The 24,497-nt window shown below is 41.4% G+C and overlaps 1 protein-coding gene across 1 annotated transcript; it reads right to left on the bottom strand.

Moving 5' to 3' along the window:
* Nucleotides 1–24,002, bottom strand: LOC124285290 (tetratricopeptide repeat protein 28-like). The gene is given in 19 exon segments (XM_046721488.1): nt 1–97; nt 817–865; nt 2,280–2,401; nt 4,636–4,793; nt 5,682–5,767; nt 6,053–6,278; nt 7,422–7,453; nt 9,045–9,217; nt 11,134–11,281; nt 12,445–12,663; nt 15,791–15,957; nt 16,496–17,430; nt 18,409–18,805; nt 18,807–19,893; nt 19,896–19,907; nt 20,483–20,660; nt 21,775–21,984; nt 22,573–22,750; nt 23,913–24,002. Coding segments are annotated over 18 exon segments (4,410 nt in total). The 5' UTR covers nt 22,687–22,750; nt 23,913–24,002.
* Nucleotides 24,003–24,497: the final 495 nt, after the last annotated feature.

The following is a 24,497-nucleotide window of genomic DNA, read 5'->3' on the forward strand; positions in this document are numbered from 1 at the left end:
TTATCCAGCTGAACCCACCTGAGCTGTGACCGTCATCTGGTGCCAGGTTCTGGCCCTCTCCAGGTAGTCCTGGAAGTCTTCGTCCAGGTTAGACTTGCTGAAACAGGAAGTACTTGTCATCAGTTATCTCCCTTTAACATGATCCCCATCATTCATGGTCTCATTATCAGTTTAAGTGAGTGAGTGAGTTTAGTTTTACACCGCACTCAGCAATATTCCAGCTATATGGCGGCGGTCAGTAAATAATCGAGTCTTGACCAGACAATCCAGTGATCAACAACATGAGTACCGATCTGCGCAATTGGGAACCGATGATATGTGTCAACCAAGCCAGCGAGTCTGACCGTCCGATCCCGTTAGTCGCCTCTTACGACAAGCATGTGTTACTGAAGATCAATATTCTAACCCGGATCTTCACGGGTATCCTCAGTTTAAACTAAAACCATGATCATTATGAGGGAGTGGGTGAATATTAAATTATACAGTCAGAAATATTCCAGGCTGAAAATCATCTAATCTGGGCCTGCCAAAACTAGAGCAACGGTCCACTCTATCTGCTTCATGACCCCAATTTTTGCAGTAATACAATGTTACCGCCAGACCCCTGGTGGGCCACATGGTGGAACTGTTCTATCCTCACAACACAATACTACTACTATTTGTAATGATCAAATTAATTTTATGATTTAATGTTTGCACAGTTTAGCACACTTCTCAGTTAAATGTAGCTATGGTTATTCTGCCCACACATGCAACCATTGTTGCCCCAACAGAAGACAAGTCAGTGAAGTCACGTGTTCCCCTGTGTTGCTGTACCTGCGAGCCAGCTTCATCTTTGCACCATCTCTTCCTCCGCTCCACAGTGCTGTAGCCAAGCCACGGCGTGCTCATACACGCAGCTGCAAATATTGGTCAACATATCAAATATCACCAAGTCCACAGACACAGTAGAAGCAGAATTAGGTGAGTTCAATGGAATTATTCACAACTTTCAGCATTCAGAATTTAAGGATGTACAGTAGAACATGGATATATGGTTCTAACTCCAAGGGACCAAGAAATTTAGTTAAGCTATATCCGTTTATTCAAGTATTATGTTGTTTTGTTAATGAATTAATGACCATCAAACAATGTTGATTCTCAGCCAACAATGTTGATGTATACCGTAACAAAGAAGACAAAGTCATCAATATCCCCACAATGGCAAAATACTCTTCATGATTATGTCTACGAGTTATGATTATGTCAAATATTTAGGTGTGTATATAGAAATATTTAGGTGTGTATATAGAAAAGTGGAAGGAGAGTATTGAAAGGTTTTTAAAGTTCTGCTCAGAAAGCAGCACTATCACCAATTTCAGTCAAACTTGTTGCCATGGAAATGCCAAAATATTTTATTCAAAATTCCAAAACTACCAAAAAGGCACCAGTACACCACCAGACCAATCTATGTGCCAAGTTTGGTGAAGAAATATTGAACAGTTTTAGAGTTCTGCTCGAGAAAAGAGCACTACCACAATTTCAGGCTAAGTCAAACTTGTTGCCATGGAAACGCCAAAATATTTTATTCAAATTCCAAAACTACCAAAAGGCACCAGTACACCACCAGATCTATCTATGTGCCAAGTTTGGTGAAGAAATAGTGAACAGTTTTAGAGTTCTGCTCCGAAAAAGAGCACTACCACAATTTCAGGCTAAGTCAAACTTGTTGCCATGGAAACGCCAAAAATATTTTATTCAGAATTCCAAAACTACCAAAAGGCACCAGTACACCACCAGATCTATCTATGTGCCAAGTTTGGTGAAGAAATAGTGAACAGTTTTAGAGTTCTGCTCCGGAAAAGAGCACTACCACAATTTCAGGCTAAGTCAAACTTGTTGCCATGGAAACGTCAAAAATATTTTATTCAAATTCCAAAACTATCAAAAGGGCACCAGTACACCACCAGATCTATCTATGTGCCAAGTTTGGTGAAGAAATATTGAACAGTTTTAGAGTTCTGCTCGTGGAAAGACACAAACATACATCATACAATCTATCACTTACTGTCAGATCTTACATGGAATGGCGATCAGCTGTCACTGACAATAATTATCTTCACAGATAAAATGACTGAGTTATAACCAGGTAGATTAGGTCCCCATGAATGGCTAAAGGTCCCAAGTGCTACATGCTTGCTGTGTTTGTCCAGCTTTTATTCGAAGGACCAGGTGACCATCCAAGAAAGATGAGGTCTATTCTGTACAGTACCTATACCTTTGTGGTGTCTGTGCAGTACCTACCTGTCTGCCCGGGCTGGGGGATCGACCTAGGAGGTTGACGTCCAGGCGGTACAGTAGCACCTGGCTCTTGTGACAGCTGACAGCCAACAACAGCTGCAGCAGGGACGTCAACAGCTGCCTGGGGACAAGAGAGTGATCATCAATGTTAACAAGGTAAAGGACAAGATTCACCTTTACTCCAGTTTAGTACCTCTCTCCATCAACAAACTCTGTATTGGAGGTCACATCAGTTGAACTGTGAGCAAACATGCCAAAACCTAGCCTAAAGAAAATATCTTCTTGGTTTTCATTCAGAACTGCCAGTTCATCTTCTATATGCAAAAATCATGATCTTGATGATCCCTCAAACTCCTGATGCATGACTTGACCCTAACGTGCAGTCTAAGTAAACTTAGGCTCAGTATTATTCGTTACACTGCTATACTGAGACTAACAAAACCTAGTAGAAGGTCGTGTCAGCTAACCTTTGAGCGACCTATGACTGTCCAATCAAATGAGAGATGGCCGAACGGATTTAACCAATCAGACAACGGCTACTGTTTAGGGACTTACAAAATTCCCCTCGGTCACTGACACTGATCTCTCAACAAACGAAAATCCGCATAAAACACAGATATTTGACCTGCAGTATATAAACTTAGGGCTAATATTTCCGCAAGCTGACATCCTTGAATATTGACGAAAACAATCTTTTCAGCAACTGTTTACTCACTGTTGTGGCGTGCTCCATGTGCATCACTCGGAATCGATCGTACGGAAAAAAGCATTCGGAATCGTTCGGGTACAAACTTTTTCTAGGTAAAAGTTCAAAAGGTATGTGCGAATGTCAACTTTCACGATTTGGTAAGCTGTGTTCTGATTGGTCAATTGAAAAGGTTAGCTGATGCGACCTTCTACTAGGGTTGTTAGACTCAGTATAAGTAGTGTAACGAATAATACTGAGGCTAATTTACTTAGACTGCCCTAATGTGAGGGTTGAGTCAGAGAGACATCTTGACAGAGAGGTTTCAAATCAGAGTAAAAGATCTCATTTTAATAAGATCGGGTCCCCTAAATCACTATGCACAGGCAACCAGATCACTATTTTGTATTTACTCTGTTTGCAAGTGATCTGGGTCCAACTCCACAAAGTGTTCATAGCACTATGTAATTCATAATCCTATGATAAACTATATATACTAGCCACATAAAGAAACTGTGCACACAGAAAATTCTTCAGAATTGGAATACAACACAGAAAAAGACGACATGATGTATACACTTTATAAGCTGAAGTATCGGGGCCTCAACAACATGTCAAAAGAACATGAACAATATCTGTAACGATGGCGTCAGAAGTTCAAAATTTAGTCGGGGGCACACGTTGAAGTCACAAAGTCAACAAACGGGTATGACCATCATCGCGCGTGAAGCACAGCAGTGCATCGACGACGCATAGAGGCTACCAAATTTTCCAAATGAAGGCCTGGGGAATGGTTTGGGGCGTGGTCACCGCCACAAACCTGTGTCTGATATGAGTCACCCGAATCCATCCATGTCCTGTCTTGCGCGTCGTTACCGGGGGCGCCCAAAGCGTGGGTGGTCGTGACGTCATTACTGTTTCCCTAACGCCTGACCAATGGAGATATCATGTTACGATGGCATTGGAAATGTGCTGCCACCTGTTGTTGGCTCATGCCTGCTCGAACCATTCAATGGCTTCATGACGTTGAGCACATGTTAATCTTGGCATGATGTGCATGTGACTTTTCATGTGAATTTGTGAACGTTTGAATGACCAAAGATCAAGCTTTCGACAGTGACATCAATTTCTGAGTTTCACATGTTGTGTGCAGCTGCACAGGGCTGCACGTGCAGTAACACATTGCAAGTCCATAGGCCCGCGATCAATGACGTCACGTCAGCCTGCACCTGCATGAAGCGTTTGATTGTCTCCAATACTTGCTATGTTCACACCTTTATTTATGCATAAAGACGCTGTCTGCCTATCTTTATATTTTCTGTGTGCACAGTTTCTTTATATGGCCAGTATAGTTCACGACAGCTTGTAACAGCCTATGAACATTTTGTGGATCGGGACCAAGCTTATCCCCACAGTAGAGTACACAATATCTACAAAATGTTTCCAAGAAGTTTATAGCATGTGTACTGTTGATGATTTGGTTTGGCTTTCAACTTATACTTCATAGCTATATCCATGATGCCATTTAAAACCCAGTTTATACAGACACAAAACCAAAAACTGTAAAGAGGAAGTCCAAAAAGTATTTTGTATTAGTGACTTAAACGACTTTAACTGCATGGAACTGTACTGAACGGAACTGTACTGAACGGAACTCCCAATTCTCTTACTTGTTGGCTGGAACTTTGTTAAAGTTGAGCAAGAGGCCAATCTGGTGGAAACCTGCTGATGTCAGCAGTTTCTTCACCTTGGTGTTCTGCCACAGAGGTCGCACAGAAAGGTCAGTGACCTTGAGCTGAAGTTCTGGAGCATGTCTTGTGATGCTCATCTGGACAACACAAAGAAAGTATTACAATATCCATGGTCACTTCACTGATCACTCCTAGCTGCCAATGTCCACAAGAACCAACTGGCAAAACTGGCAACTTTTCACACAGGCTGATAACTTCACTGAAACATCATTCAATAGAAAACTTCCACAATTATATTAACAGTTTGGATACAATGACATGTGTCAACCACGTCAATAAACCTGATCACCTGATCCTGTTAGTTGTCTCTTACAACAAGCATGGGTTGAGGTCTCTCTGTATGTTTATGAAACCCAACACAATGACTGATCTACTAGCTACTCACCAGGTCGACCAGCAGCGAGATGTGATCATGTTGGGCGTCTCAGGGTCAAGACTAAAGATGTCTCACTGTATATTTATGAAACCCAACACAATGACTGCGTCTACTAGCTACTCACCAGGTCGACCAGCGGCGAGATGTGATCCTGTTGGGCGTGACTGAGGGTCAAGACTAAAGATGTCTCACTGTATATTTATGAAACCCAACACAATGACTGCATCTACTAGCTACTCACCAGGTCGACCAGTAACGAGATGATATCCTGTTGGGCGTGACTGAGGGTCAAGACTAAAGATGTCTCACTGTATATTTATGAAACCCAACACAATGACTCATCTACTAGCTACTCACCAGGTCGACCAGCAGCGAGATGTGATCCTGTTGGGCGTCACAGGGTCAAGACTAAAGATGTCTCACTGTATATTTATGAAACCCAACACAATGACTGCGTCTACTAGCTACTCACCAGGTCGACCAGCAGCGAGATGTGATCCTGTTGGGCGTCACTGAGGGTCAAGACTAAAGATGTCTCACTGTATATTTATGAAACCCAACACAATGACTGCATCTACTAGCTACTCACCAGGTCGACCAGCAGCGAGATGTGATCCTGTTGGAGAGGCAGTATGTCACACAGGGTCTGGCTGCACTCAGCATTCCCAACAATGTCTGCAGCCAAACATTATGTGTAAATTATTCAAGGATGTTACAGCATGCCTTGATTGTATCTAGAGAAGGCCATCAGGTTAGAGTGAACTCAATTCGAGAAATTACAGCTAAGATTTGGTCTTCCTATCCCAGCCCATAATTATTCATACACAGCTCTCAGTATAAAAATCAATTTGATTTCATAATGTCAAATGACCACTTTTAACAGTTGAAGCCCCATATTTCAGCGGAAGCACCAGGGCCAAATATTCCACAGCAGGGACCCTATGTTACTGTATTACCCACCTGTGAGGGCTCTGAGGGCATCGTAGGCTGGTATGAGCATCTCATCCTTGTTCCAGTGGGGGTAGATGATGTAGGGGGCGGACAGAGAGGCCCCCATAGCCTGGAAGTGGAAGCCCAGCATCGTCAGCAGAGGGACTATCCCCTTCCCCTGGGTCAGCTCCGCCGACAGATTGGACGTCTGCTTGTTGTTGTCCTCTGTGTGGAGACGCTTCAGGGCAGCATCCAGCTGGAAACACAAGGCATTCGTAAGTGATTTAGTTTGGGTTTGTTTTTAATGCCATGTTCGGCAATGTTTCAGCTATCATGCATCAGCAACATTTCCCATATCATCTGGATACAAGGACATGTATGTAGTCTTCCAGCCTGATCCAACACTGTAATATGAATGGGGATATGCAATCTGTCGCTGATCTATTTCAAACAAAAGCCTGAGAAAAGGATGCCCCAATCTTTTCAAATCAGATTTTACAACTGCTACCACTGTCCAAAGACACAAGGACATCCCATTATCGGTCAGAAGGATCTTTCACATACTTTGACTGACCAATGAAATAATTAAAGCAGGAATTCGAAATTAGCCAATCACAAAGCAGCTTTCACAAGGTATATGGCTCTGGTTTCAGAATGGAAAGTTCCATTTCAGACTCTGCTTTGAAAAATAGTTTGACAGTAAATAATTTGAAAGCTTAACAAAAGAAAATTCTGGATTGCATGGCAGTACTTTCCATGGGCTTCAGTTTCAAGCGTTTATCAGTCAATACAGCCCGTAACTGTCATTCTGGATGCCACATGTGAATCTTTTGAGCGTTTATGATTAGAAAATATATCAAGACTTTCTCTTAAACTGTTTACTCTGCTAAGTGATGCTCTGACTGGTCAACTGAAGGAGTAGTCTGACGTAAGCTGGAATGAGATGTCCTGAGATCTTTGCATGAGCTGAGATCTGGGACATTTATATAAGGCACATTGGGAGAAGCATTCTCTTCCACAGAGACCTGTAATAAATTTGTTCTAATACTCCCATTTCATGGTGTGCAAGACTCGCGTGATTGGAGGCAATCATTTAGTTCAATCATGGTTAAAAGTGAAAATCGGTAATTACTTCATATGAAATATCAGTCATGTTATGGCTCAGTGGCGCTCCATCGCCCTCATTGACAACGGACAAGCTAGCATTAAACGGTCAACTAGATGGGGATATTTGACACATGTACAGCCACTGACCAGGTCTGATTGGATAGAAAGAAGGAGATCCAAGGATGCCCTGGGGATTTTACGGCTGCTGCTGGGGAAGATGGTGTAACGTGGGAGGAGAGGTCAACAACTTCATATGAAATATCACTGTGAGCTAGCAGGTCAGCTAGGAGACTCTCAAACCAGTTCTCCCTGCCTTTGTTGGCACTAGGAGGTCAACAACATGTGAAGGTCAAAGAAAGGTGAGCTCATGTCATGGCCTGCTCTAGTACATCAAACAATGTTCTATATTTCTGCAGCACTGCTACATGTAAAATACACATGTCAGGGCTCCATTTAAGAGATGTTAACCTACTTGCACCAGGTGCAACCTAAGATAAAAACATAGTTGCACCAGCCAAATTCCAGTTGCACTGCTTTTATTGCAATATGTAAAGAAAGAAATATGCTATTGAATTACTTAGATGTTTTATTCAGCAGTTTACCCACTCAGAAATTGACTTGCACCTGGTGCAAGTTAGAGTAATAACTAGGTTGCACTTTATAATATTGGGTTGCACAAGTGCAAGTAACAAAGCACTAAATCGAGCCCTGCATGAACATTTGTACTAATTTGGCATACTTTTTGAATGTTGCAAAATTGGAGATGTCAGTTACAACATGCAATTGATCCAGTTTGGGTGTGAGTGAGGGTCAAGACTAAAGATTGGTTTGGTTTTACGCCGCTTTTAGCAATATTCCAGCAACATCACGGCGGGGGACACCAGAAATGGGCTTCACACATTGTACCCATGTGGGGATTCGAACCCGGGTCTTCGGCGTGACGAGCCAACGCTTTAACCATTAGGCTACCCCACCGCCCCTCCAGTTCCTGACATTGTTATGAAGCAGTTGTGCAACAATGTTTCACCTGTTATATATTGTAGAGTCGGTGAGGGCCAGTGGTGCCCTGTATGTAGACTTGTACTATAGTTGGACAGAGCGCTGGAATGTACTAGAACCCTCCTTTGACGCACAGAATATTTTAGATTTTTCTAGCCATTCATTTTTGAGTATATTGGGAGCTAGCTATTGCCTCTCATCTCACATTACATCAAGTCACAAGGAGACCAGCATTTTGAGTGATCACTTCACACCCGGGATAATCACTGCCCTTCTTCCAAGATGGATTAGTGTTAAATCTATAAGGTGAAGTTGTCAGTCTATATTGCTGTAATCACTGCAATATATATTTTTTATCTCTGAAATTGTACTTCACTGTGTTTGATAACGCCATAATGAAAACATTGTAGACATCTGTATCAATTTCTGAACTTAATTAAGGCCAGGCCCATTTTATTTCTTGTTTTACAGATCCGCCAGTCATATTTTCTCACAAATAAGAAAAAAAATAAAAATTAAATTTCCCCGCTCAAAAAATAAAATCCTAATGTTTTTATTAGTCAAAAATGTAAACTTACAAGAAAATTATTTTATATTGTTTATTGCCCCATATACACTTCATAAATTGCCAAAAGTAAAATACTTTTAGCATTTAGAAGGAATATTACTTTGACTGGTGATTGTATTTTTATATTTTTTTCACTCCTGCCTTTAGGTTTTCTGGGGACAAAAATCTGTAAAACAAGAAATAGAATTGGTCTGGCCTAATTTTAGAATACAATTGTTAATTGCAGCACATTTGTTTGTTTGTTGGTATCACACCTGGTTCTCTACATACTGACATCTGGTTAACCTTTTAGTTGTCAATTGAGAACAACACATAACAACATGTCGTGAAGAAGTGGTGTGTACTCACCATGTGCTACGACATTCCTGGGGTTGAGGTACTCTTGACCGGTCTCCTTCTCAACAGTGGCTTCAGTGTTGTCCAGCTTTTGGTCCAGCATTGCATGGCGGATCTGGTTGATGCTCACCTCAGTGTCTTTCCCGATCAGAATGAATGGGCACCAGTTGTACACATGCCTGAACCTGTAACAACAGGAAATGGACATTCATGACATTTATACTGGCCTGTAACGTAGCTGCAACCTCAGCTCTTGCAGTCTCCTCTTCATCTCACCCATTCTCTCATCTCTATCTCACCCAGTTTCTCATCTCTATCTCACCCAGTCTCTCATCTCCATCTCACCAGAGTCTCTCATCTCCATCCCCACCTCATCTCCTCACCCAGTCTCTCTCATCTCATCTCATATCTCACCCAGTCTCTCATCTCTCTCACCCAGTCCTCTCATCTCCTCACCCAGTCACTCATCTCCTCACCTCACTCATCTCATCTCCTCACCCAGTCTCTCATCTCTCCTCACCCAGTCACTCATCTCCTCACCCAGTCTCTCATCTCTATGTCAACCAGTCTCTCATCTCCTCTCACCCTGTCACTCATCTCATCTCTCCTCACCCAGTCACTCATCTCTCTCATCTCCTCATCTCCTCAGTCTCATCTCCTCACCCAGTCTCATCCTGTCCTCATCTCTCACCCAGTCTCTCATCTCCTCACCCAGTCTCTCATCCCATCCCTCGACCTCATCCAGTCACTCATCTCATCTCTCACCCAGTCTCTATCCAGTCACTCTCATCTCCTCACCCAGTCACCCATCTCAGTCTCCTCACCCAGTCTCTCATCTCCTCACCCAGTCTCATCTCCTCTCACCCAGTCACCAGTCTCTCCATCTCCTCCTTCATTCCAGTCTCTCATCTCCACCTTAGTCACTCATCTCTCAGTCATCTCTCATCTCAACTCAGTCTCTCATCTCCTCTACCCATCTCCTCACCCAGTCATCTCATCTCCTCACCCAGTCTCTCATCTCCACACCCAGTCTCTCATCTCTGTGTCAACCTGTCTCTCATCCTCCTCACCCAGTCATCTCCTCTCCCGATCACTCCATCTCCTCACCCAGTCTCTCATCTCCTCATCTCATCTCCACCCAGTCTCTCATCTCTAGTCCTCATCAACCAGTCTCTCATCTCTCACGTCAACCAGTCTCTCATCTCCTCACCCAGTTTCTCATCTCCTCATCCCTCAGTCTCTCATCTCCATCTCATCTCCTCACTCCAGTCTCTCATCTCTGTCTCATTCCTCATCTCAACCAGTCCTCATCTCCTCACCCAGTCTCTCATCTCTCTATGTCAACCAGTCTCTCATGTCCTCACCCGGTTTCTCATCTCCCACCCAGTCACTCATCTCCTCACCCAGTCTCTCTCATCTCCTCACCCAGTCTCTCATCTCACTCAGTCAGTCCTTAATCTCCTCACCCAGTCTCTCATCTCTTCACCCAGTCACTCATCTGCTCCTCACCCAGTCTCTCATCTCACCTCAGTCTCTCATCCTCCTCACTCCAGTCCTTCATCTCCTCACCCAGTCACTCATCTCCTCACCCCAGTCCTTCAGCTCCATCTCACCCAGTCCTTTATCTCTATCTCACCCAGTGACTTATTTCCACAGAAGAGAAATTCTGAGGCTTGAGACAATTGAGACTGACAGTCAGCTTTGATGAAAGTCTTTAAAAACATTTATCAAAATGGCCTAAAATCATGTAGACTTCTGCTCTGCAGAAGCGGTGGGAGTAGCAGTAGTTAAGCGCCGCTCTGCCGTTCATAAGGGACCCGGGTTCGATTCCCCACATGGGTACAATGTGTGAAGCCCATTTCTGGTGTCCCCCGCTGTGATATTGCTGGAATATTGCTAAAAAGCAGCGTAAAACCATACTCACTCACTCTGCTCTGCATCTGCAAAACAGCCTTCCAAAATTGTCTATTAACACCCATAACATACTCTCTATTCATGCCATGGAATATATGACTTTCAATCACAGGTTAGGCCTAGTAAACCGGCACGTTCTGACACAATGGCTTTGTTTCTGGTATGTATGACGTCATATCCCACTGACCTGTCATCATGTCTGACAGCCTCCATGCCAGTCCGGACCGCATCAGACAGCAGGCAGCCATTTTGCAGTGACATGTAGAAGTGATGATAGAATTTGTCCATAGCATTATCTGCTACCTGCCACTGGGTCACCATTACACACTGGGCCCCTGGAGAACAAAAAATACAGAACAGCCTAACTACAGTCTCAGTGGTAGAGAGATAGGAAACGGAGAAAAGGACTTTACTGAGGGGAAATTAGTGCAGAAATGAGAAATGCGGGTTTTTTCTAAGTCCCAAAGGACTTATTTGGAACAGACCCTGGCTTTATGCAAATTAGTGTGCGACGATATTGTATTACAAAGGACACTTTTTAAATGCCCAATTTGAAATTAGACATAGATTCATTATAAATCATAGCTGAAATAAATAATAACTTTTATGCTGAAACTATTAAGGATGTAGCTACCATGCAGTCTCACTGTCACTATAAAAAGAAACAGATAGGAGGGGTCTCCTCAAAAGCAAAACCTGGGGTCGGGCTTGGGGATAGAGAGATATCAGCTAAGATAAGATAAACCTTTAGGGCAATTATACTGGGGAGGTACACAGCACGTCATAACAATTTACAAATAATATCCAGTCCTGTCGATCTTCGGGCTGGTCATGCCACCTATATACTACGATGCGTTTCTATGGTTTCGGTATCATACTCTCTTACATATCTCAACATAAACTTTATGAAAGAAAGACACGTAAGATGTTAATCAGTAGATGAGACATAGTCAACACACATGAAAAAGCACAAAATATCTTTGAGATGACCCCTTGTGCCTGTAGGCAGCATACGTGCATTTCCTATGCCAGGTGAGTCGGACGGTCCGCCGTCATACCTGGCTGAAGGCGACCTAATTGCCATTTATAGTCTGATCTATTGTTTTCAGCAGCTATTCAGTATTTTTCTAAGTTTTGCCCGATTTTCACGAAAGTAAACAGTAACAGTATCAGAACAACACTGGTGCGTAAACAGGACAAACACGAGTGGGCCCGTGAAGATCCGGGGTAGAATTGGCCTTCAGCAACCCACGCTTGCCACGAAAGGCGACTATGCTTGTCGTAAGAGGCGACTAACGGAATCGGGCGGTCAGGCTCTCTGACTTGGTTGACACATGTCATCGGTTTCCAATTGCGCAGATCGATGCTCATGCTGTTGATCACTGGATTGTCTGGTCCAGACTCGATTATTTACAGACCGCCGCCATATAGCTGGAATATTGCTGAGTGCGGCGTAAAACTAAACTCACTCACTCACAAACATGAGTGTCTACAGTACCTGCAGCCAAGAAGCTTGCTGGCAGACTGAAGCTGTGAATCCACTCCCTTCTCCATGGGTTGTAGCCACAGTTGAGAACCACCAGTTGAGCACACATCTTCAAGTTATGGATGTCCTCTGGGGATACGATGTACGACCTCTCCCTGGCCACTCCGTCCTCCAGACGAGCCTTGTTAGGGGTCAGGACAAGCAGGTTCTCTCTCCAGCACCCAAAAGTTGCTGCAAAAAGTAACATGTGGAAAATTATGATAACAAGGACACAAGGACACTTCTGATCATCTAATCACCATTTAACTCGCACGAAGTATTGGGGACTTTGTTCTTCATAAAATCCCAATCGTTGCTTTCAAAAGTGGAGCTTTAAAAATACAAAACCTATATTTCTCAGTGCAGGATAAATGGTTTTGACTACCTCTCGATAATTAAAAGTCTGATGCCAAAAATAACCAGGAAAATTTCACTGAACAGTAGTGGTGTTCCGATTAATTGAAATAATCGAAGATTGGTCGCAGTGACCAAACAACCAAGTTTTCTTATAATCGAACACAAACGATTTTGGAACAACTGTTTTAGTCTTTGAAACTCATTCGATAGAACATATATTCGAGGTTGTCAGGGCCTGAAAATGTGTTTAATTCTTAGAAAACTTACTTCACTAACTGAAAAGTCATGACTTAATATTTGTTGAAGACTCTGGGAAGTTTATGTTCATGATATATTAGTCATCACTTTAAAGTAACAGGTTGCATCATGTTATACATATCTGCAATAACAACCTGAATAGAAAAATCTGAGAAAATGACGCTAACCAATTATTTTCGATGATTGTTCGTTGGTAATGAAGCAATCATCAATTGTGAGATTTCAACCAATTCCCAACACTACTGAACAGTGCAAACATTTTGTTCTCAGTTATAAGATAACCGAGATAAAGTTGGTAGTATCATTTCACAAATGAAGCCACTATGATGAATGATATCCACTAGTATCAGTATGAAGGCAACAACCTTAATTGTAACCAACGTGATGATCATCTTCCTGAGAGAAGGGAGCTATAGTCTGTTTGCAGTGAAAACGTACCGATGAATTTCATTTTAAAAGAAAAAGTAAATCGAATAAAGTGAAATTAAGACTGCGAATCCTCATAATTCTACCTCGCCAATTGAACATTTAAAGGTCACATGCAACCAAAAAATCAAACATAATTAAAACACAATTATCACTTCTTCATGACATATAATATGCATTGCTGATTATGAAAAAACAAATAAACAAAATTATAAGCGTATAATCGCAAATCAAAAGTGCAATATTTTGTACTTGGGTTTACCTCCCTCGAAACGAAGCAGCCGGGATACCGAACCCAGTCAGAGCGGGTGGGTGTGCACTCAAGTGTAACGGCTTGTTCATTTGCAGATGCTCATTGTGTGTGTATATATAGAGATGCTGGGTTTTGTAAATACATGCTCCTTTTTTGTGTATAACATTTTGCAATCAACAGACATCATAACATGTCATGTGTTCAAGTATCACACCTGCCTGTCTGTGTAATTACATAATGTGACAGAGACCGAACTCGGGCCATAAATCAATGCATTTTGTTTATGGTGTATAGCCTGATTGGTGTTAAGTTCAAATTGCATGTGGTCAGTGATCGCAGTAGTGTATTGAATATTGTCATTAGCAGACAGGCAGGCAGACACACAGGTGTCAATAAAACAAGACATTGAGTTTTGTCTGTGACAGCGACATATCTATATCACAGTTAGAAATTGTGTCAACGCTAAATAATGACATTGCTTTTGGTATCGAACTGAGAAAGTGACTCGGTAAGAAGAACCTGTGGTGAAATAGACAAATGAAATTATATAAACAGTTAATTTACTGTCATTACATATAAAAAGCTCACGCCTGTGAGATATCAACAAAACATTAGGAAAAAAGCTCACACCAAAGCCTTCACCGAGTATTCACCAGACAGCCTGCTTCCAAGTTGCGAGAAACTATTTCACTGCGCACGTGCTATGAGCGCAGCCCAGCTGTTGAAACCCGTATTCCCCCGAAAAGTCGATTTCGCGCGTTTTTTTTTCATCGCGTTATTTTTCAACTTTATAAGTTGAATTTGCATTTTTGACGCTTTGTTTCGGTAAGTCCATACCGAAAGGTATCAGAATCTGCAAAGTTGTGTTTTACGTTGCATGTGACCTTTAAATATCAGAATTTGATTCAGCTTAGGATAAAAGTTCTTTAACAAACGATCATAGTTTTACATCACTATTATTGGTTTGTATTACAAGGGGGTATGCACATTAAATGACACACCGAGAACAAGTAGAGTTGGTCTAAGTTAACGCTCATCACGTATCGCACGTGCAATTTGTTTCGCTGTTCCAACTACTGCGCTTACCCCCTTGTAATACAAACCAGTAATAGGGATCTGAAACTATGATCGTTTGTTAAACAACTTTTACCCTCAGTTGATTTAATTTCTGAGATTTAAATGTTCAATTGGCATGGTAAAATTATGAGGATTCGCAGTCTTAATTTCACTTTATTTGTTTTACTTTTTTGTTTAAAGTGAAATTCATCGGTACGTGATCACTGCAAACAGACTATAGGTCCCTATTAATGCCAGTTTCCATCCTCACAGAACAAGGATTTTCGGAGACATATTTGGAAGTGTCTGACGAGTCTATGTATCCAATCAACGTCAGGTTGCAAAATCAACATATCAAGTACATATACAACACGGTGAATGCCATGCAGATGTCAGTCAATTGAAGGATTCGCAAAACATAAGTATCATCAATTAGGTGTCAACAGATATTTTCCAATCTTTTAAGCAAGATCAAGTGATTTGATGCACTCACTATTTGCATGATTACAATACAGATCTTGATGAGATTGTCTTCTCTGGAGGCCACAATTTTGTTTGAAACAAGTACAAGTGACATGAGTGTTGGAATGTTTTGAAACAAGTACAAGTGACATGAGTGTTGGAATGACGCATCAGTAGACGGGGCAGAGAATGGTTATAGCTTGTATCACTTTTTATCAGTTAATGGTGGTGTTCAGATCAAGGCCAAAATTCCAGCCCAGTTCAGCAAGTGGGCAAACTGGATTTATATAGTCCAGGGCCTAGTTTTTCTAAGCCCTCTTAGTGCTAAGATAGTTGTAAGTTAATGTTAATGTATGGCACTGACGAGTATATTATGCACTAAGAGAGCTTCGAAAATCTAGGCCCTGTTCCATAGTCAACTAACTTGCCTCTGGAAGACTTATACTGATAGAATGGTCAGGTGTTAAAGATATATCTTTGGCTTCAAATCCATCCATGCTTCCTTACCTATGTGGACAATAGTGGCTTTCTGTAGATCCTGCAGCAAGCTGCTCTTGGTAGCGTCGGTCCCCACCACCGGGTCGACATCAAGACACTCAGCTACTTGCTGCAGCTCCTTCCTGGTGTTGTCAAGGTCACACCTCGGTCTCCACGGCTGACCACGGAGCTCCACACTATACACACAACACTCAGACATCACAGACAGGAGAAGGCAAGGGAGGAGGAGAGACGGAGAGAGAGAGAGAGAGTGAGACAGACAGACAGAGAGAGAGAGAAAAGGGAGAGGCAAGGTGGATGGGGGAGGGTATTCAGATTGTCAAATTGAAGTTGCAGGTGTTGAAATTTGTTGCAATTGTTTATGGGATCCTTGGCAAGAGAACATTTACCTTTCCCTTGCAACGCAATTTGATCACATTCAGAGATGCCAAACATGCAACAATCTTAACACTGCCTATGAAAACCATTTTTAAGTATAAAACTTCTGATATGGCTTGAAAATGTCTTCATCAGGCAACAAGCATAGCTAAAAATCAATTTTAGTACTTTGCTTTGGGAGCCAGTTTGGGATGATGATCTGTACGTTGGATGAATGTATACATTTACTACGCATTTGTATGTCTCTGATTCTGTATATATCATGACAAAATTCAACAAACTTTGAAGATATTCCCATACTGTTGAAAAGCTTCCATGTAGAATTCCTATACTCACCTGTCCTGTATATCCGGACATCCGTACACCAAACATCGCTCCATGCTACTGATCTGCTGATACAGCGTCACCATCTGACTTGACGTCGTGATGTCCGTCCCGGTGGATGTCCGTGTCGTCAGAGTGGTGTACGTCTGTGTGCTCAGCATCTTCTCTGGTGACACCGGTCGACCAACCACCGGGTAAGGTCTTGGTGATACACCCTCAAGACCAACCTCACCCCTCCGGCTCTCTGCCTTGGACAGCTGAGACTGAAAAGTTGCCTCCCTGCTCAAAGCTACCTGAGAGTTCCTTCCCTTGTCTGGAGTTGCCAAAACCCCTGATGTGTACAGTCTCGGATTGGAGACATGCTTGAGATTGACTCTCTCAAGACTGGACATGCTGAGATCACATGGTGTGATGATCTCAGAAAACAAACTCTCCCTCTTCTGTAGAGCAATAACTTTGTTGGTCCCTCCTTTCCGAGACTGGGACCGGTCAAACTCTAGCTGGTCCTGGTGTCGGAGATGGTCCATCTCGTTCTGGAGGACTTTGTCTAGTAGGAGGATACAGGGAAGAAAAGTTATCCGAAACCGATCCATCACGTACCTGGCGTTCCAGTCCTGGAGAATTCCGAATGGACAATGACGTAGTTCCTTATCCGGAACAATCAGCAAATGGCTCATGGTATCCAGGCCAGACAAAATATCTTCAACTGGTGCAAATAGTATATTGTAGAGTTGCCTCAATGCAGATTTCTTGGTTTTCGGTGAAGAATTGTCTTTTTCTGATGCCTTGGAAGTATCTGTTTCTTCAGATTGTTTGGCAAGTTTCATGTTGGTTTTGCGGATATTATTCAAGTTTGAATCTGGAAGTGGGAGGGATTTGTTTTCACATTCATTGATAAGGTTCTCCTTGTCAAAGTCTGACAGCACTTCGTCAATCAGAGTCTGGATCTGAAATAAACACGAAACATTCCACAGATGGGCATCACAGACACTGATCAATGTATAATTAGATAATATACTGTAGGAAACAATTAAAGGAACACCACTTCATGGCAGTGTTCCTTTATCTATTCTTACATTTCTTCCAACAGCACTATTCAAAGCTGGTGATGAAAACTGGAAAATATTAAAGAAACACTTGAATTTTCCTGTGTTTCTTTATTTGTTTCTCTCAGTATATACTGACTATATCAAATAACTTAATCATGAATGTGTTTGTTGTTAAACATCGACCTCAACAATATGTCAGCTGTATGGAAGGCAACTAGTAAAACAACTAAACCTGTATTATCCAGTGATCGACAGCATGAGCATCAATCCTTGCCTTCACGGAACCATGACACAATCAATCAGCTTGACTGAAGAATCTACTAAGTCGAATCTGTTATGTGGTATACAACTTGTGTAACCAGCTGAGAGTCACCTCCCCTACTCTTAGAGTGTGACGTCACCAGTTGTTGTGTACTGTATGTCCGCCATTGAACGAAGTCAAGTAAACTATATCGTCAGTGATATTTTGACAACTAATACTACATGTATTGTAGTAGGTGTCTGTAAGACACGTAACATGGCGGCAGCGGTCGGCTTAGGTTGCAAGGTCCCAGTACCAGACATGAATCCCTATAGGACTGACATGAAAGTGACAGACCAAACATATTGATGTCAGAATGATCCAGGGATTTACCTGGGTTTGTTATCTTGAGGCTCCAGGTTACTCAATACCTGAAGAAATCTCATGTTAAACAGTAGGGGTATCAAACTAAAAATGGGGTACCAGACAATTTTCAAAGCACGAATACAGAACTAGTCTGAAGCATTATACTTCTTTTCCAAACATTTTTAAGGACAATTGTTTTGCCGAAAAAATCCCAGGCCCCTTGCCCCAGAAGAGAACAGACAATTATGATACAGTTGCAAATGCCATACCTGATCTCGCATTGACATATCCTTTCCAGCTCTTCCTGTATAGAATCTGACCAATCCCCTGCCAGGCTGCAGTACCCATAGCAACAGTGATGAATCCAGTAGCGAATAATACAATACAGTCCCATTCTGCTGACTGACTGAGCGATTCATCCTCTCAACAGTCCACATATTCCGCAATGCAAGTGTACTCGGAATAGTCTGCCCTAAGGTTGATGCATAATTGGGTAACTGGGTGACAGTGCGCTTCCTGAATGCCTCAGCAAACTGAAGACCCTCCTCCTTGTTCCCAAGCTTGCTTAGAACAGACTGGATGCCGTCATAACACTCCAGAAGCTGTTCGTCATATCCAGCCGGCCTGTGAGTACCCTCATCGACATGTTCCCTGATCTTTGTTTCGTAACGGAATAAGTTTCTGGAAATATTTCAAGGCCTGTTCGATGTCTTGCATCTGTGTAGACGCCTGCTGGATGCAAGCGATGTTGTATTCAGCCATTGTCTGGATGTCTGTGTACCCATAATCCCTTGCAATGTCACAAGCTTGTTCGTAAAAATACAAGCTATACTGCTTCTTCGACTGAGCACGATACGCACTACCGAGCTTACACAACCCTGTACACTTTGTCCGACTGTCGGTCCGAGCACATGCTTTCAGCATTGCCTCATAATGCTTCACAGCAGATTCATGATCCTCTTTAAGCATGTATGAATCAGCCAGCATCTCATTAGCGATAGCAAGCATACGCTTATCACCAAATTTGGCAGCCATATTGATGTACTGCTCGTGGTACGTAATACTCAAAGTCCAGTTTCTCAGAGCAGCATAGACCGTTCCCATACAGCCGTAAGCCTGTGCAATACCCTTCCTGTTTTGGTTTTTCTGTGACAGATTCAAATACAGTTGATACTGTTCAAGAGCTTCTTTATAATTTCCCAAAATCTCATTCAGCATCCCAGTATTGTGATGAGATTCTGCCAAAGTTCTTCCTGTGAAGCCAAACTCTTTCATGAAACTGTTATACTTCTGTGCATGATAAACTGCTGAGTGCATATTCCCGATAGACTTGTACGCGATGCTGAGATTCAGATGCAACCCACACTGGAGCTCCTTCGTCCAAAAGTCAGGCAAGTTTTCATAGTGTCCCACCTCTGTGAGGAGCTCGGCTTTCAGATGCAACAGTTTCTCATAGTATATTATGGCTTGGTAGGTGTCTCCATTCTCGAGATAGAGGGTGGCCACATTGACCAACGACTTGGTCTGATACAACTGGTCATGAGTAGCAACGGCCATTGAGAGGCAGTCCAAGTACAGACCTATAGCCTGTTCTCTCTGACGTACACTTGTGTGAGCGTTTGCCATCGTCAGAAGTATTTTCATCGTAATTCCTTTCTGGTTTGTCTGAAACTTCTGAGCTGCTTCGAGAACTTGGATGCACAAATCAAACTTCTTGCTCTGGAAGAGGCACACGCCAACTTCACTGAGTTTTTGTAGGCGTCCATGTCTGAAAACATAGATCATTACAAATGTTGAGTGAAGGAACATTGTTTTAATCCATGGGCTGCAATATTTCAACTATATTACATGAGTGAGTGAGTCAGCTAGTGAGTTTAGTTTTACGCCGCTTTCAGCAATATTCCAGTAATATCAAGGCTGGGGACACCAGAAATGGGCTTCACACATTGTCCCTATGTGGGGAATCAAACCCGGGTCTTTCGCTTTAACCACTAGGCTACCCCACTGTCCCTCACATCAATGGGTAAACCAATGTTGTTTTATACAAAAGTCTGCAATATGACATGATATGAATTGTGAGAAGGTGTTTGAAACATCTTGATTCCGATTCCGTAACAAAATTTTGACTAGCTGATTCCTGTTGATTCATAGTTTTTGATAAATCCTACTTCTTATATGAATAAATGGCAACTTCCATGAAGCGTGTGATTCTCATTGACACGAGCTTGATTCTATTTTACATGAATGAGTAACTGGACATACTGAATGACAATGAGTCAATGTCTGATACTATCATCTTAACGTTGCATTGATTGGGAGAACTAGACACTTTCACAAACCAACCTTTAAGACTTTTTCTGAATTCTGATGGCATATCACAGAGGTGAGAAGCTACCGATGCAATATGATTGGTCAGCCTGTCAGCTTCATCAAGGTCAAGGTCAAGAGCAGTAAGGAAGGAAACAAGAGCTTCCTTATTCTGGTTGAGATGGTGAAGACAGAGCCCCAGAACATGATGTCCCTGAATAACGAAAAACAAAACCAAAACATCAGAGTATTGGCCTATATGCATATTGCCTGTAATTAATTAAGTGTCAATTTGGAAAACAAGTGGTTCATAGCATGAGCAAAATCACGGCAACAGAGAATTGATGACATACAGCTAGGTCAATCCCAATAACCAGCCAGTACCAAGTCTACTCATTCTTGACCATGCCATCCCAAATTACAGAGCGCATTTAAACAACTGACAGGCATAGTATTAATTCTGAGGTGTACCCAAACCAAAGCAATAACATTAGATTTTGTTTCGGTATTTTACAAATAATAAGTAATCAGTATTAGCATAATTGACTGTGTAAACTCTTTTGCATGAAACTTTATAAGAAAACACATTAAAATGTGTAAAACTCCATCACAAAGAAATTCAACTGATTAGTAATTGACTATTTATTTATTGTAGCCAGGTCAATTACTATGTTTCATTACTGGCAATATTTATTACAAAATTTGTAACATACATCACTTAAAGAATGTATCTAAAAATATCATGATTCTACGAAAATGGTAATGGTTGCATCGCTGGCAATATGTCTCTGCGTATTCAATATGGCCGCCACTGAACATGCAAGGGAAAAAAAAGAATGTGATGTTTTTGTTCTAAAATAATGCTGTCAATGGTAGACCATGGTAATCTTCAAACAAAAAGATGTGTTTACCTAAATAAAAAAACTGATTACTGATGACCAAGAGGATTAATTGAAAGGCTGACACTTATGCTGTCAAGAGGACTCATATTTTGATTAGTGACTCTAGAAGTTTATTGTCCTGATTCAAGTCATTAATGAATTATATTCCATGAATGTCAACAAGATTGAAAAGAGTCGCACAAAGAATAAACACTTGACATCTGCTTGGATTCCACCACATCAGAATACTGACTGACTGAGTTTGGTTTTACGCCGCTTTTAGCAATATTCTAGCAACATCACGGCGGGGAACACCAGAAATGGGCTTCACACATTGTACCCTTGTGGGGATTCAAATCCGGGTCTTCAGCGTGACGTGCCAATGCTTTAACCACTAGGCTACCCCACCGCCCCACATCAGAATACTGAAGGAGTAGACAGACCCACCTGTGAGTACCCAGGACTCATCATGATGACCGCCTCCGCATCCACCCGGGCCTCGTTGTACCTGCCCATCTGTAGCAGGGCCAAGGAACGGTCATGCAGGACACCAACATTGCCCTGGTCAATGTCCAGAGCTTCACTGAAATACCTCAGTGCTTCAGTGTGATTTTTGGCCCTCACGGCTTTGTTACCTTTCTCTTGAAGAGACTTCACCTGTGGAATAAACAACCACATGACAATTAAATGTGTTAAGTTTCTATGCCATTGAATATTTTATTTATCCAATTTTCTATTCATTTTCAATAAAATGAGTAAAATGAGACCAAAAATTCTGCATTCTTTTACATAGGTATATTGTTTAATTCCCCACTCAGCAATACGGAGCAGACTATTAATAACAAAATCTACAAACCAGTGATTGATGTTCTGAGCACCATCACACACCCAGTGGGTACAAAAACAGGTTGCTGAGGACATTCTAAAGCCTCTAAGTCTCTAGACATACAAAACGGACTGTCACTCGAGCACCACCCCACGAACATATACCCTATTTCAGCTCATCCCAAAATAGAGTAGGTAGTTTGTGCAAGTTGGGTTTTTGCACACTTACTTGATTGAGAAAGGATAATCTCATGTCAGTAAGATATTCACAAGTTATTGAAGGGAACACATGAAGTGAAGCACTTCAGATGTATTGTGGTGACATTTTTGATGAACACCAGGATGGGGCTAAGTTGGCACATCTGGAGAAAACAAACTGATGGGGTTAATTTACGGGAAACATATTTTAGGGGATCCTACCTCGTGGATTTCCTCTGCTTCACTGATAGCTTCACTGCCTTCAGCAAGACTTGGCAGACTGTAGCTCCCCAGTAGAGGAGAGCTGAAGTGAGTCGCTGGTAGTCGTAGTTCCATTGTGAATTCAGGGCATTACAGCATTGCTTGTGTTTTTCGTCACTGATTTCACAGTGCCACTTGCCTGGAATACAAACATATTCTAACTAATCTCAGTACATGGATGTCAGGGATTAAATGCAAAGTTGTCACCAGAACCTTTTTCTTGCTGGAAGAGCCAAATGAACTGTGTATTGGTTGAATAGAATTACCAATCAGGTTCATGAACCCCAAAGACCACTGGTTTATGTAAAAACTACAAAGATATAGAAGTGGTTTTGCTGAATGTGACAAAGATTACAACATATAATCAGAAACTCTATACAGTGAAAGAATGTTATTTTATGCTACAATCAATCCTCCTACAATGTTATAGCTACATGTTAACCAAATTTCAGTCATCGCTGTAACACAGCACAAGGATTTTACTAGAATTCCAAATTACAGGCATATTGGAAAAATCATGATAATGATCAAATTTGGACATTTTCTAATACTCTTACTTTTGTGAATTCTTAGAAACTGGGAAAAGGTTAATTCAAATTAGGACATTTGCTGCATACTGAAGACCCCTGAGCAGGTTGAAATAAATCCCTCCACAAACCTTTCTTTGTAAAATAGGGGTTTTGTTTTGCCATAACTTTTCTATTTGAGAGGACTGTACTGTTTCACAGACACTTTTTCTACGTTATCACAGAAATACTTTTACTTTATTCTATGCAAACTGTCTTTGATGAAAACTAGGTTTTAGCATTAGTATTTTCAAGACATACCTGCATATAATCATGTAAATCATGTAATAAAATAGGTATATCAATAAAGAATACAATGTGTAATGAAAGAATCTGTCAGCATCTGACGCAACACGAACTATACCGTGAGGGATGCCGATCACATGGACAGCTATTTGTCAAAACACAGCAGAGAAATATCAGACCGAAAACTTGTTCACAAGTTTAATGTCAAACATACTCGTTTTGATTTATGTTTATATGTATGTGACCAGTTAGATCTGTCCGCTTTTAAAACAAAATATGTACTTTAGTTGCTTCAAAGCAATCTATGTTAAGTTAAAAGAAACATGTTTACATAGTGCATAGTTGTCATGAAAAACTGTGTTATCAAAAACTGATTCTAATCAGGTTTCTGCAACATGACACCTGAAAATTACAGTGTTATTTCATTTATCGGTGTTTCATAGACATGTACACCATTTGAAATTAGCCTGTAAATGTTTCTCAAAATACCTTAATGATCATGTGTAATGACAGTTCCATACATTCACTTTAATCACATATTTGTATGGGTATATGCCATATATACGTCCATCGTCCGCCATTTTGACGCCGTTTCTATACACAACACAGAAAATAGTACTTACCTCAAGTATGAATTATGAGTCGCTCACAACCTTTAAACGATCTGAATTTTATTTTTATTTTTGTTTGGCCTGTCAGATTATTATAAAGTTGAAGCTGTCTAGTTAACTCAAATAGCACTCTATTACTATTTACCTAGTGCTTTATTATTCTTTGAACAAATAATGAAAAAGATATGACGAGTTATATGATAATATCCCAGGGGGACAAGGGTGTGCATTTCTTTGCTATAATATATGATCTGTGATAATATTTGGCTCAAAGTATGTACCTGACACAACGTTACACGTGTTTATACCTCTGGTGACTGTCATTTGGCTGTTTCTATTACTTTTTATGCAGTTGGCTAAGCATGTTCTATTCGTTTGACGATTATCAGCATAGTGAAATATTTCTGTCGAATATGATTACAATGTCTTTGTTCCTTACTTTCTATTGGTCAGCACAAACTTC

The sequence above is a fragment of the Haliotis rubra genome, unplaced genomic scaffold (assembly GCF_003918875.1).
Source record: "Haliotis rubra isolate DU_JTF1 unplaced genomic scaffold, ASM391887v1 Scf358, whole genome shotgun sequence".
Taxonomy (NCBI): Eukaryota; Metazoa; Mollusca; class Gastropoda; order Lepetellida; family Haliotidae; genus Haliotis; species Haliotis rubra.